Genomic DNA, 16,486 nt, shown 5'->3' on the forward strand with positions numbered 1-16,486 from the left:
GCTTCCTAGCTCTATTTATCCGTATTATACCAATGGCTCTCGTATTTGCTCCATTTTAGGAGGGATATACTCGAAGGGTTCTTCTGCTGCTTCTTCTTCTTCTTCTTCTTCTTCTTCTTCATTTTTTTTTTCTTCTTCTTATTCTTATACTACTTCTACTTCTACTTCTTACAAGCCGAGAACGGTATCAGACGTTCTATCGATTTCTCCATCTCCCTTAGGAAAAATATCTTAGATATATTTCTAAGATAGGTAAAAATACAAATTTGGATCACGATTTCCTAATAAAGATTTTTCTTCACAACTTCTCACCTAAACTAAACTAATACTTGTGTTATATATACAAACATACATACATACATACATATATATATATATATATATATATATATATATATATATATATATATATATATATACGTACATACATACGTCCAAGTTATATAATATAAATTGGATATTAATTATCATATTCTAATGATTAATTAACTAAACATTTCCATAATTTCGGTAAATGATATTTTAAAAGTTAATATTCAAAATTATTCCCCATTATTCTCATTCACTCTGATAATATAGTTCCAAAAATAAAGAGTTAGATCGTAGAAAAGTGGAAAAAGCTATTGCAACGTCTACTTTATAATGGCTTTTTTTTCTTTTCTTTTTTATTTTTTTTTTTTTTTTTTTTTTTTTCGTATATAAGAAAGAGACGGACAATGTCTCGTGGGAGATTTAAAAAGAAAGAAATAAAACAAACGAAAGGACGACGAAAACTAAACTTTAAACGTTTCTCGAGCATTCTTACATTAGACGAAAAGCTTAAAATAAAAAGTCACTTCAATTTTTCTCTCGGTTAAAAAGAAAATTGCCTTGGCTAACAGCGCATAAGCCAAAGATACTCAAAATTATTCTTCGAGGTGGCATGCATAATTCAAGGATCCTTTCTCTCGACTAAATATTGAACCTTTAATTCGATGAAATAATAATTCTACCCTCGAACTGAGTGAGAGAGAAAGAGAGAGAAAGAGAGAGAAAGAGAGAGAGAGAGAAAAAAGGAAGAAAGGAAGGAAGGAAGGAAGGAAAAGGGCTATCAGCGAGAAGGAATTATTATTTTCCTATCTTATATACGTGGAAAGAATCCGATAGAAGCGATCAATGTGAAATTTAGCTGAGTATGAGAAAAAAAATTTTCTTCGTTTCCATTTGATCTCTTCTCCCAACTTGTTCTCTTAACTAGCATTTTCTTCTTCATTCTTTCTTTTTTCCTTCTTTTTATTCTTTTCATTCTTTGTTCTCTCTCTCTCTCTCTCTCTCTCTCTCTCTCTTTCTCTCTGTCTATAATGAAAGTATCAATGATAAAAAAAAAAATTATATATATATATATATATATATATATTTCATTTATTATATTCGTTCGAACTGTTGGATCATGAAATTTTCTTTTTTTAATGGAAATCTCTTAATTTCGTGGATGAAAATTGTAATAAAAAGAAAAAAGAAAAACGAAAAAAGAAAAAAAAAGAAAAGATAAGAACAAACGAAAAGACTTTTTCCATCAAAAATACATTTTCTTCCGTATCGATTATATTATCGAAGACGTAAAAAAAATTCGAAGAATAATTTTTTCCCAACATTTTATCTGATTTTAGAGAAATTGAATCGACTCAGGTAACGAGCGAGCTCATTAATTTACAATAAAATTCTACGTTATAGGCGAACATCGTAATAGATTATTCGACGTAACCTTTAATTATTTCAGCACGTAAATCGCTCGAATAAGTTTGAATTTTGTTTCTTAAGTTTCTTACAAAAATAGAACGTTGATTTGAAAGAAAATTTCAAGTACGTTAAGATGAAAAAATAAAAAGAAAAAAGAAAGCAAATAGGAAGAAAGCGAGAAAGAATTTTGGATGATGAATGATTTAACAATGTTACCACACAGTTATATATATATATATATATATATATATATATATATATATATAACTTAATGTACGAAGAATCATGTTCACGTATGCGTGAGCTTATTGTTGTTAGTAAAATGACATTTTGGAAGGATGTAACCATGAATACGAGGATGATACTTCCCTGGTATGTCACATACATACCTGCATAACATTAAATATAAGCGAGAGTAATAGAGAAATAATATACAATGAAGCAAAATGTCTAAAGATATTCAAGAAATGAAATTATTTTACGAATAATCTGAGAGTAGTTTGAAAATTATGAAAATGAAAGAAATAACTATAATAAATAATATAAATTATCCAATCTAGGAGACAATAAATGAAAATAATTTATAATACAAATCAAAGAAATTATATTTAATTATTTGTTATTATTGTTTATAAAAAAAAAAAAAAAAAAAAAAAAAAAAAAAAAAAAAAAAAAGAAGAAGAGTAACGCCCGAATACAAGCAACATTCCATACAGAGTCGATAATGTTGCTTGCAAGCGCCATCTATCAGTGAAGAACATTTGTTTGATCCCTCTTATTATGCAACACCGTCATACAATTTCGAAAAACATGATTGCATACTATAAGGGATAAATAAGTTAATGATATAGATGACGCTCATAAGCAATATTATCGACGATGTATAGAAGGAAACATATCTTTAGGTGCAATAATTAATAAAAACAATTTACGATATATTTGCATTCGAAGAAAAATCTACGGAGAGTTACGATTAAAGAGAAAATATTTGATAAGATATCGATTTAATACGACTACATAAAAAAGAATCCAATCGAGAGAAAAAGGAACTCACAATCGTAGAATAAAGTTAAGAGCTTGAAGAAGATAAACTTGCCGATCATTGTTCGGAAGGAGATGAGAGAGGAAAAAATCGAAAAAAAAAAAAAAATTTCTCGATCTAGTAAAAGCTGGAATTATACGGGATCTTCTTTTACATCCTATCATCCAAACTGAAGTTTTTCGCTTCGCTAAACGAGATTACAATTTAGTATTGAATTTTTTTTTAAACGACGAAAATGTTTTATGGATCTTCTCGAACAAAAAAAAAAAAAAGAAACGACTGGTTGGTAGTTCGTATTAAAAAATAAAAAAAATAAAAAAAAAATAAAAAAAGAAAGAAAGAAAGAAAAAAGAAAAAAAAAGAACTTGAAGAAAGAACCAATTTCGTTTTTTTCTAAAGAACGAAAAAGCATTCTGAAATTTATATTACATTTAATAGTATTTTTAACTGCCTTAAAAAACTTTTCTTACTTTTCTACAGACTTTCCTTGTCCTCAATAATCAAATAGACTACCTGTTGAAATATAAACGTGAAAACACTTAAGATTTGTATTAAATTATATTTTTTTTTCCTTTTTTTTTTTTTTTTTTACACACATTTTGTATTACAAATTTCTTTCAAAGAAAACTTTAACACGAATGAAAATTAAAAACCAAGTTTCTATTGAAGAATATATACGCATTATTTATACAATATATAAATGTAATGTTAAAACTGCATTATAATGCCTTCTCGATAAAATAAATTTTTCATCGATGCGATAACGAATAAAACAAAAAAAAAAATCAACGAATATTTCATCGAAAGTGAAAAGCAATAATTATAAGTTAAAAATGAAATCTTCATTTAGAAATACCCCAAAGATATAATACTATATATATATTATATATATATATATATATATATAAAAGAAAAGATCAAAAAGAGTATTGATAAAGGTAATACAAATGTATGGGTGCAACGCAAATTTTAATCAAAATGCCTATGGCATAGTCTATTTCGCCGTAGGAGAAAACGATTAAAATTCCATTGCTGACGTCGATAGAAGTACTAGCAAGAATCGATTTGGAAAACGCAACGAATTCGAGAACGCATAGCATCGAACAAGGTGAATAACGATTTCAGCTACGGGAAATGTCTGTTAACAATGGGAACCTCGAATAAACCCGAACGATGTGTCATTTCTCATTTCGAATAGTATCTATCCTTCGTTTTTCAAAAATGAAACTCATATTTTTCTTTAATCGATCGATGAATATCAACGAAAAAAAATATTCGCGACTCTATGTTCCATATGTACGTCCTTTATATTCTTTCTTTTCTAAAAAAAAAAGAAAAGAAAGAAATTTTGGGAGAAACAAAATATATATATATATGTGTGTGTGTGTGTGTGTATGGAAATATGGAAAAATATATAAAGCATCTTCGAGTTTTTTTCTTTTTTATTTTACCACAAAAATTCGAATATTTCAAAGTGACCCCGTTGCGTCTATTCATATGACATTTGTATTTCAAATGCAACTTGTACAATATTTTATACTTATATATATATATATTTTTATACTTATATATATATATATATATATATATATATATATATATCCCTAAGCAAAAGAACATTTTCTAATGGATACAAATTCATTTATACGTTCGTTCTACGATTGCATCGTTGATTAAGAATATAGTAAATATAACTTGATGATAATTCATAAGATTTTATTAAGATGTCTATAATTTGTATAGACGTGAACTTGTAAGATGGAATACGTTTTCACGATATGCATATATATATATATTATTATTATCATTATTATTATCGATTCTTTCTCTTTTATTTGATACAAGTTGACATGTAATTTTCAAGGTGTTATAAACAATTTAAATTATCTCAAAGTAGGTCAACATTGAAAAATAAATGAACGATGGTATCTTTCAACTATGCCAGCCAGTTAATTACGTTTTTTTCAAAGTTTCTACGGGAAAAGAAGAAAAAAAAAAGCAATTCTTCAAGTTTATTCATTGGAGAAAAGAAGAAGTAAGGGAAAAAAGACAATAGAAAAAGAACAAGTTAAAAACGATAAAATTGGTAACTTCGACGATACGTTTCAAAATCTTTTTCTACAGATGAATTCTCTTTCCTTAAGTCCTTTTGTACGTCACAAATCTTACTGAAGGCACGTATGGGCAATGCTTTTAGTCCAGAGATTCATATATCAATCTACATTTTCCGAGATTTAGAGAGAGAGAGAGAGAGAGAGACTAATGCTACATATAACTTCCAAGTTCAACCATTGATTAATTATATCTTAAATCTATATAAAATTATTCTATTTCAATATTATTCTAAATTAATATTATCTTGTACGCGTAGTTAACATTCAAGATAAATAGTTGATTAATCACATCTCAGATATATATATATATATATTTATATATATATATCTAAAATTATTTCATTTAATTATTATGCAAGTTTAATATTATCTTAAAATTAGTGACTATAATTTTCAAGATAAATCATTGATTAATTCACGATAAGCTTTACTCGAAAGAACAACATAAAATCATTTGAATATTATTATTTAATGAATAAGCAAAAAAATAAAAATAAAAAAGAAAAAAAGAATGAAAGAAACAATAGTTACATCTCAAATCAGTTGAGTAAGTACTTAGAATATTTAGATAATGTCAAATTCGCCGAGCTCGAGTAACAGGAATGAAGATGGAGGTGTACGATCAGAAACGTTTTAGACACCTTGCATAGTTGAGGGAAGCTTCCCTTTAACCATCCTTCCCCACCTTACTATGAATTCTCTAAGGTCTATTCAATCTACCTTTGAATTGTATCTAAAGCGTAACATTCCATAAAATTTATCAAAACGTAAAAATAATGTCAAAGAAAATTCGTTGAATTTGATAAATATCAAAAGATGATAACACAATAGTAACAGACACATATGTGGAGATCTAAGATTATATTTTTCTAATAAATGTTATATGAAAAAGTTTCAAGATAAAAACTTTTGATAGAATCAACCAAACAACCGAACAACAGCAAGTTCGAGTTTTCCCAAGTGAATCACATTTCTTTGAAAAAGAAAACTACTCTGCAAAAATTTTATCGGAAATCACCAACTTCCGATATATATACATATACACATATAAAATGTATTAAGAAAATAGAAATACGCTTGAAATAGTCAAAAATCATTTGTAAGGATCAAGTCGGATAACTTTAGCAAAAAGAAACTTTATTTTAAGTTAAAACGATCAATAACAAGTTATATTTGATGGTAATCTAAGATAATTTGCATGTTTCATGAGATTACAGATAATTAAGATATATAATGTGTAAGTTAATAATTAATGTCAGAAAATATAATTGTTTAAAGAGAAAACTATTACATCAATATATCCATAAAGTTTCTAAATCATGTAATGCACTCTCTCTCTCTCTCTCTCTCTTTCTCTATCTTTCTCTCTCATGCACACACACACATACATGCGCACGCGCACGCATATATACATACATACACATATCAAAGAACCAAGGGAGATACTCGAACAAGTCAGAGTAAATTCATTCAATTTCCCAACAGTCTAATCTAACCATCTAATCGTAGATTTAGGTAACACGAGTTACGCTTTAGGAGCATTGCCGCATACTTGAGACGTCTTACACGGATCATTTGAAATTCTACGATATGTGTCACGCTACATCTCGAAGGGATGAATAATTCAACGATCATTTTATCAACCCCATTAAAATTCATCTAAAATACAATGATTATTGTTATCATTTAAATAAAAAAGAAAAAGTATAAAATCGTAATAAGATATATATATATATATATATATATATATATATATATTTCGACAAATATAAAACAGTTTTCCGAGGAAATGAATCATTAATAATGTAATAAACGTTACCAAAAATTTTAATAAAGCTTATACCGGCACTTATGCGAACTTAAATAAGTATGTCGAGGATGTAACAATTTCAGGTCAAGATGTCATCGATACGAGGTGACAACTAATATTCTGGTGCTCTCGAAACTTTTGAGAGATACTATGACGGAAGAGAGAAGAGATACGAAGTATGATACGTAGATACATATACAAATATATATATATATATATGGGTGTATGAGAAATATTATAGAAAAGAGCAACGAAAGAGAGAGAGAAAGAGAAAGAGAAAGGAAAATGGAGGATAGAACAGTGAAAGAGTGGACCAAAGAAAATCGACTTTATTTATAGAAAAAGATCGATAACAGAAGAATGTCTTTCTAAGAAGAAACTTATCCTATAAATGTTATACCAATTTCAAGTATCCATCATGTTTCTTTTAATGGATCGTGTATCTTAAGTATTATTCACTTTCTATGAATGTCGGAAGAAAATGTTAGATAAAAACACTTGATCGAAACTCTTTCATACTTTTATGTCGACCATAAGAAACATTATGTGTCTAGATATATTTAAGTTACATTTTATTTTACAAGAGAGAAAGATATAGATAGATAGAGAGAGAGAGAGAGAGAGAGAGAGAAACATCCTCTTGAACTTATACTTTTCAACATTTATTATCGATACTATCATTTTTATAGAGAGTTTCAAAGGAAACATTCACAGTATTGTATACATGTACTTATAAAAAAGATTTTCATATTTACGTTGATAAATGTCACTTCTGTGTAATACTCCAACCGTAAAACGTACCTTAAACGTTAAAAGAAAGGAAGAAAGGAAGAAAAGGAAAATGAATAAATTCATAATTGAAAATAGGTCATCTGTTAACTGTATGTGGCTATGCGAGAAAGAAGAAAAAGAAAAAAAAGAAAAAAGAAAAAAGAAAAAGAAAGAAAAAAAGAAAAACAATGACAACAAGAAAAAAATAGAAATATATATATAAATATATATATATATTTTTTTTTTTTTTCGTTAATGAAAACGTCCTCGAATGTGATCGTAAAAGTATCAACAAGCAACTCCAATTGTTTCACTAATATTAAAACTAAAAACACGATGAACGTTTCGTTGTTGTCTTCATGAATTGAATAGAGAAAAAGGAACAGAGAAAAAGAGACAGACAGATAGAGAGACAAAGAGAGAGAAACAGAGAGAGAGAGAGAGAGAGAGAGAGAGAGAGAGAGAGTGAGAGAGAGAGAGAGAGAGAAATCGTTAACCTCGTACGATTTAATCGAATTTTTCAAGCGTAGAAACGTCGTTCTCACTGTTATACGACAGAAACAGGAAAAAGGAAGAATAAATTTACGATGATAATCGAGACGATCTATGCAACGTTACGAATACACAACATAAATGTTATATCGAAGATATTTTAGTAACACCTATAAAATTTCTATTTTTCATTTGTTCATTGCAAATCAAACAATCAAAAGAAAATTCCCATGATATTAATGAAAATAATAATTTTCAAGTTTTTTCCCTCGATAAATTATCGAAATAAATTCACTTTGGAAAAGTTAACTTTCGACAATTCTGTTCAGGACATTTCATAAATGTCGAAGAATTTTTCTTTTATTACTTTATATTATACAGAGAATTTTTTATGGTTTAACCTCTTTTTTTTTTTTTTAATTCTTTTTTCTTTTCTCTCTCTCTCTCTCTCTCTTTTTTACGAACATAATAACAATTCTAATGGAAATAAATTTTATTTATTTTATATCGAAAACGTTTCTTCTTCGAACCTTTCAGTTTTTTTTTTTTTTTCTTCATTAATTAATAATTTAACAAGCATATTATGTACATATAATTTATATAATTTTTATATATAATTATTCCGTTAATTGTAATACTTTTATATAAAGCAACTATTTATCCCTATAGATATGCAATATACGTTTTTATCAAACGTATTAAACGATTTTGCTTACTTACCCCGGCGCTGGAAAATCAAAATTTTTATTGAACCAAATTGTATAATCTTGAAGCACGTATCGATTGATATCACAGATATCTGAATATTACAAGTACATACGTAGGATTTAGAATTGCTGATTGCATTAATTACTATTGAATATTACATACACTGATTAAAGTGTATAGCATCAAACTGTATTTGAAAATCAATCGAATCATGGAAGCTTATAGTAGTCTGGCTTAATCATACGTTAGTCGTCGTGGGATTTAGAAGAGGATTTGCATTTTGTCATGGAACAATAATCACTTGATACATATCGAATTTCTTTCAATTCGAATATTTATTGCAGTTTAATGTTGTAATTCTGATAATTCATATCCCTATTTTATTTTTTTTTCTTCTTTTTTTTTTTTTTTTTTTTTTACAACTGATTTACATTTAAACGACATAATCACTTGATCCATCTCGATTTTGAAATCGAACATTTATTTTGATGTTTTAATTAATTAATTAGTTTGTTCATTTATTTATTTATCTTTTATTTTTAATTCTACATTTTCAAATAAAAATATCTTTATACTTACTAAACAACGAACAAATCACGAAATTTGATAATAGGAAAATGTTTCTCAATTAATTATCCTTTTCTCCTGAACGCAGTATCGAAAGTTTACCCACAAGATAGATCAAACTTCGCAAGCACACGTTAGACGAAACTCACTTAAATCCTTTGGAAAACAAACGTGACGAGGTTTCGAAGTTCTAGTCGTGTAACAACATGAATCAACAGTTCGACTAACGTCGAATCTTGTTCCTTTTGATAGCCATTAATTTTATCAAGCTGAATAATATAATTGTAATATAATCTCATATGTCAAATATAGAACATATGATTAATGAATATTCTCTCTAGTACTACGAGAAAGAGAGAGAGAGAGAGAGAGAGAGAGAGAGAGAGAGAGAGAGAGAGAGAATGACTAGTAAACCAAATTTGTGTCCATTAGTTCAATGCTCAAATATCGAGCATTGTCTATTAGGTTTACACAATGATGTTTGACCACAGTTTAGCTTAGTCATCCTATAAATCATTAACCGTTGCCTTTATATTTGATAATTTATTCAATCGTAATTAACTCCCTTTTCAATTCCATAATACACTTTTGTCGTATTATATTATTATTAAAAGGTATATGATTTGATAATACATTGATTTTCGATAAGATGAAATATTAAAATGATAAGAAAAAAAAAATGAGAAAGAAAATGAAATAGAAAATAAAGGATATTATTATTATTATTATTATTATTATTATTATTATTATTATTATATAAAATAAAAAAATAAAAAAAGGAAAAGAATATTTCGTGAGATTTCCAAGAAAAAAATCCATTTTTATATAACGAAGTTTGCAGCAATAATAATGATAATGATAATAATAATAATAATAATAATAATAATAATAATAATAATAATAATATTATCAAAAGGTGAAACACTCGAATTCGTTCCTTTCGTTCACTAAATCGAATAAACCGCCCCCAGGTATATATTAGAAAATGGATTTCGCAACTACCCTCCTTCGTTTTATTACTCCAATTCGCCGTTCGGACACCAGAGCAATTCCACGTTTCTCGTGCAGCGAACACTCAAGTTTAGATTTCTAGAGAAGCTAGATTCCTCTAGATTTCTCTCTCTCTCTCTCTCTCTCTCTCTCTTTCTCTCTCTCTGATATCATTTTTCCTATTTTCTCAGAGTATAAACTATAGAAAACGAAAGATATCGTACGAACGATTTTCGATTTCTCTCATTTTTATGATATTGAAACGATCTCATGAGGTCTCTCAATATCGAATGTAAATATAAAAATTTCGTTTTAGTAAAATTCAATTAAAAAATTTGACTAAATTCTTATAGAATATATGAATGATTTTATTTCCTTTAATTATTTGTTTGTTTCTTTTTCTTTTCTTTTTTCTTTTCTTTTCTTTTCTTTTCCCTTTCTATCTTTCTCTTCTTTTTTCCTTTCCAAAGACAAAATTAGAATTCTCAAAACTTTTTTCTTTTCTTAGCTCCTTTTAAACGATTTTCTTTAAACCGGTCTATTATCCTAATGCAACGTGCTCATCGTCCAGAAATTTTACGAGTTCTAGATCTTGTAAAACCCTCCCGGCTCTATGATGTCGGGGTATCTGTAACTTTCCTATCCAGCCTGTTTCCCAGATGATAAAAGGCGATTTGTCTTTTTACTGTCTCTCCACACCATAGAACTTTTTACTTTGATTGCTATCTTTCCCATTTATTTTTCCAATTTCGTATCCATCAATATTTTTAATACTATATAATAATAATAATAATAATAATAATAATAATAATAATAATAATAATAATAATAATAATAATATATAATATATCGATAATTAAATTTAAAGAATATCGTCATTTAAACTTAATATTTAAACTTAAAGAAAAATATCTTTTTTAACATTCTCAATGATTGTTATTTCGATCATATAAAATTTTTCTAATATTCAATTTTTAAATTAATTTAATTAGCCAAGATTATTTCATTATTACAATCAATTAATACAAATATTCCGACAAACATTTATAAACAATTTTTTAACAATTGTTGCTTTTAATCGATAGGATGATTTATAAAAATAATCTATTTTTAATATCGAAATAATACATTCATTCCTTTTTTATAACTAAAGTAACTCGTTTTATAAATGAATTTTTCAAGATTTATATTAGCCATTTCCATAATAATAAAATACAATGTGAAATTCATGAAATACGATTGTCTAATCTAATCGTTATTTTTCTCCACAGGTACATGGCTATAGTGAATCCATTGAGACCAAGAATGGGTCGAAGAGCTACCCTTTGTGTCGCTGTGGTCATTTGGATCGTCGGCGCCATTCTTTCTTTCCCAATGCTGCTCTTTTACACTACCTACACACAAAACTTCGCTAACGGTGAAGTTCGAGTAATATGTTACAGCGATTGGCCTAACAGAGACGACAATGGTCTTAGCTTTCAGGAATACCTGTAAGTAAATTTCTACTTGAGAAAATTTTCCTGACTTTATATCCCGTTTCCATTAAAAAAACCAATTAACAAGATCGAACACGACACGTAATTCTCTTTTGTCTCTTAATTACAACGTATAATTATTTAGAATAATCTTGTGTTTCAAAGGAAGAAGTAATGAAAAAAAAAGAATGTATATGTATATATAAAAGAAAAGAAAGAAAAGCTAAAAAAAAAAAAGTAAAAGAAGAGAAAAATAAAGAAGAACAAAGTCAACTATAGGAGGATGAACGAGTATGTTCGTTCAAGAGAAAAAAAAGAAAAAGAAAAAGTAAAAGAAGAAAAAAGACTGTGTTTTTATCAAGGAAATATCTTTTAAATCTATTAGAAAAATTTATCGATATTTTCTAATCGTCCTAATGATCCTATATATTATATATAGATACATATATATATATACACGATCGATCAAGAAAACACACGATTTTCCTTTTATATCGAGCGATCGTTATCTGAGATTTGAGAAATAAAAAAAAAGAGATAGTGAGAGAGAAAGAGAGAGAAAGAAAGAGAGAGAGAGAGAGAGAGAGAGAGAGAGAGAGAGAAAGAGAGAAACTGAACTAAGCACGACAAGTCGTGTGTGAGTGTCATGTATTGTGACCACGCAGGAACCTCGAAGAGAGCAGTTTGGGTTAAATGGCAAAAGGCTTTAATGCCAATGCCACACCCTGACTGACCCGTTAACGATTTCCATCAACGTGCTACGTTAAAAGCACACGTATGTTCACTTCCCTTTGTCTTTGTCCAAAGCTTATCATTATCTTATGACAAAAAATTTCTAAGGATATTGACTCTCTCTCTCTCTCTCTCTCTCTCTCTCTCTCTCTCTCTAATTCTCTCTTTCTCTCTGACAACTAATTTAAAAAGAGATTTATAAACAAATGTTATACCAAAAGTATCAGATTATAATTTCCATATAAAAATATGTAATTAGGGAAGAAAAAAAAAGAAATTCGATATTACCCAAAAATCTAGTTTAATAACAATTAATTTAATAACAAATTCGCGAAGATTGTTCTCTCTTTTTTTCTTTTATTTTTTTTTTTTTTTTTTTTATTTTTTAAAAAGGTCGTATTATAATTCTCATTGAAAATAATTTTTTCAATTAAGGAAAGAAAACGAAAAGAAAGGAAAAAAAAGACGATAATTAAATAATAATATAACGCTCGATATTCTATCCGAATATAAAAACACACAAAAAAAAAAAAAAGAAGAAAAAGAAGAAGAAGAAGAGAAACAAATCGTATTAATTGACATAAACGTAATTTTACAAAAAAAAAAAAAAAAGAAAAAAAAAGAAAAAAAGAAATAAGAAAAATGATGAGATCATCGATAACAAAAAAGACGTCAGACGAAAGGTGTAAAAATCTGATGGGAACGTTCTAGCATGTTTCAGAATCGATATATATATATATATATATATATATATATATATATATATATATATAAAATAAAAAAAGAGGTACAAGAGTAGAAAAAGTTGACGGGAGAGGGTAAAGCGTTAGTGTGAAATTTTAGTGGGAACGTTCGAACGTTTAAATAGGAAAAAGTGTTGGTAAAGGGGCTCGAAAGTACCCCCTTTCACCCTTTTCGATGAGCATAAAAGCAAAGCTGTTCGCATGCTCGTCAGGTTCACAAAGATATTACAGCGTGACTAGTTTATGACTCTTAAACGACTCAACCTGCCGGTCAGCAGCTTTATCGTAAAATTCGTATCACCTACCTATACGCTATCACATAAGCGTAGATGGAACACCATAAGATCTATAAATCTTTCTTTGCGGCGTTCATCTATTTTTTTTTTCTTCCTTTTTTTCCTGTTTCTTTTCTTACCTTTTTTTTCCTTTTTTTTTTCTTTTTCTTTTTTATTGTTATTTCGATCATTATTCTTCTTTACATTCCTTTTCACGATCGTGGTATACATAATTACGATTGATATAATTATTAATCATAATTAATGAATTATTACTTTAGCTTTTTAATTTCTTTTCTTGATGAATTTTTTTTTCTATTTTTTTTTTCTTTTTTTTTATTTTCTTTAATTCTAGCTTATGGTTATTACAATAAATATTAAACAATTTTATATATATATATATATATATATATATATATAAAATATATATTATTTCCATATCATTCGGTTGTAACGCACTTACATTAAGTTACACGAAATTAGCTTATCATGATTTCATTAACGTTAGAGATTATCGGTTAACTTCGAGACAACACGTGGGACGTTTTAATCGAGCGAATAATTTCAACGTTCCATCATCACTCGCCCACATTTTCGCTTTAAACGGATAAACTGTAACATTTCTGTAAAATAAAATGAAACTCAAAGAAAGAGATAAGATGATAAAATAAACAAAAATGTTGGTAATAATTACATTGATATATATTACGATTAAAGATAGAATGATTACGATACATAAGACACATAAATATTAATTGAAATTTTAATCGAATTTTAAATGTGTCTGAGTATCACCGTATTAATAATTTCAAAGAAGAATCTAGCATCTGATGATTACTGAAGCATTTCATTTTAAATTCAGTGAAATATCTTCCTTTGAGATCAATCAATGCAGATACGTATCATGAAATACGTTGAGTATAGTATAATTATGAGTTTAATTCTTTGTAATTAGTTGATTCCTAAAAAAATTTCTCATTTATATTTTATTGCATATTAATTTGTATTATTATATCTATTGTTATAATAAATAAATATAATTTTTAAAATTTAATTATAATCTAATAAATAACATATCGATTAAACAATTTCCATTCGAGTTCCTACATATAGGCAACACGTCATTGCACTCGTGTAAAAATGCATTGCATATAAGTAGGGGTAAAAATATAATTTTATATATATACATATATATATATTATTTATTATATATGTATCATATAATTAAATCGATAAAAAATAATTATAAAACATTTCCAACAGAATATTCTATTGAAATTGTTATAATTATTATTAATAATGGCAAGTGATAAATAGCGAATTTCATAAGCTCCATTTAACAGAATCACGATAACAGTCCTCACAAGGCAAAACGTGGTTCCACTTCTAATCCAACAGAACGATGGATTCTCCGAGTTAGAGAAACTAGTTAGAAGAACCTTTACATTTGCGAACTGCACTCGTGATCGCATTCGCGGTCCACCGATCTAAATTGAAAGCTAATTCCTTAGAAAGTTCTTGTTTCGTTGTTATTAATCCTTAAATGAAAAGATGTTTATTAAAGTCGTTATAACATATTAATGTTTAATATATTAACAATTAAATTGTCCGAGAATTTTCATGTGAAAAATATTTAATATTCGTTTAAATAATCTGACATAATACTTTTTTTAAAAATAAAAATGTTTTAAAAACAAAAAACCAATATAGTACATTAAAATGTTAAGAATAATCTTATGGGTATATTTTATACGTAAATCTTTTGTATTCTTTTTTTTTTCTCCCCTTTAAATTCGCAATTAATATTACATTGATAAACGACCAAACGAAATTTTTATTTAATTTTAATTTTGTATTTATTAAAATAATATCTCACGTTAAATATTGAATTTATTATTCCTCGGGATAATGTAAAATATAACATTGAATTATCTTCGGTTAGATTACTTTGAAATTTCTAGCATATGATAGATCATGTGCACGCACAAATAACCATCCTTTAATCGTTAAACAAAAGAGCAATTTATCGAACGGAAGCAGTGCTTTGAGTACTCAAAGTGCATACTTAATCGAACAGCCAGACGAATAGCTATTCAATAATAATAATAATAATAATAATAATAATAATAATAATAATAATAATAATAATAATAATAGTAAAAATAATAATATTGCTATAGGAATCAGGTGTTGAGCAAACGATAGATAAGTTGATAAGTCAATTTCATTTTATTCTCTTCTCTTTTTTTTTTTTTTTTTTTTTTTAATGAAAATAGAAATCCAGACTTTTCTAATTTAGTTAATCAGTCATTGAATTATATCCAAAGATACTTAACAATCAAGTAAATGCAAAAGGGTAGCTTTTTCAAACAGAAGTCTATCTATTTAATTTAGCGATCATCTGAATACTTTAGCAATCTTAAGGTTTAACGATCGCCACGGAGAATTTAACGAAACGATCTATCCTTTTAAAAGGGATAACAAAGATCCCTTTAAACTTTCAACCTTTATGAAGGAAAAAGTAAAAAAGAAGAAGAAAAAAAATATATATAAAGAAGAAGAAGAAGAAGAAAATGGATATATATGGATATAAAAGATTCCGGTTTTAATTAAATTTTAATTGAAATATTTCACAATTAATCAATATCAAAAATGAATAATCAAATTGAAAATATCTAACATAAGACAAAATAAAGAAAAAGAGAGAGAGAGAGAGAGAGAAAGAGAGAATAGAACAAAGATCATTTAACAATAATGTTTTAATGAAATATAAAGAATGATTAGGATGATTAAACGTCCTTTAGATTTAATTTCAAAAGGCTATTTTACCTCTCATGCGTCTTAATTAAAATGATTAATGAGATTTAGCAAACGATTAATCATGTTCGTCAGGTCGTCAACTCAAAGTGGTAATATTATATTCCATTTTCGACCATGCTAAAAGCAACTCTTTCTCTCTCTCTCTCTCTCTCTCTCTCTCTCTTTCATCCCTTCATACTTTTAATCGTAATTTGCTTTCTACCGTTCGCTCGTTTGCGGTCCTATTAT

The 16,486-nt window shown here is 27.3% G+C and overlaps 1 protein-coding gene across 3 annotated transcripts in view; it reads left to right on the forward strand.

Moving 5' to 3' along the window:
• The window catches only part of LOC124429074 (tachykinin-like peptides receptor 99D), a 31,284-nt gene that overhangs the window by 3,285 nt on the left and 11,513 nt on the right, over positions 1 to 16,486 (forward strand). For all 3 annotated transcript variants that reach the window (XM_046973871.1, XM_046973872.1, XM_046973873.1), the window contains one exon: positions 11,485 to 11,703. In XM_046973871.1, the coding sequence (XP_046829827.1) occupies positions 11,485 to 11,703 (219 nt within the window). The remainder of the gene's footprint in view (positions 1 to 11,484; positions 11,704 to 16,486) is intronic.

The sequence above is a fragment of the Vespa crabro genome, chromosome 14, assembly GCF_910589235.1.
Source record: "Vespa crabro chromosome 14, iyVesCrab1.2, whole genome shotgun sequence".
Classification (NCBI taxonomy): Eukaryota; Metazoa; Arthropoda; class Insecta; order Hymenoptera; family Vespidae; genus Vespa; species Vespa crabro.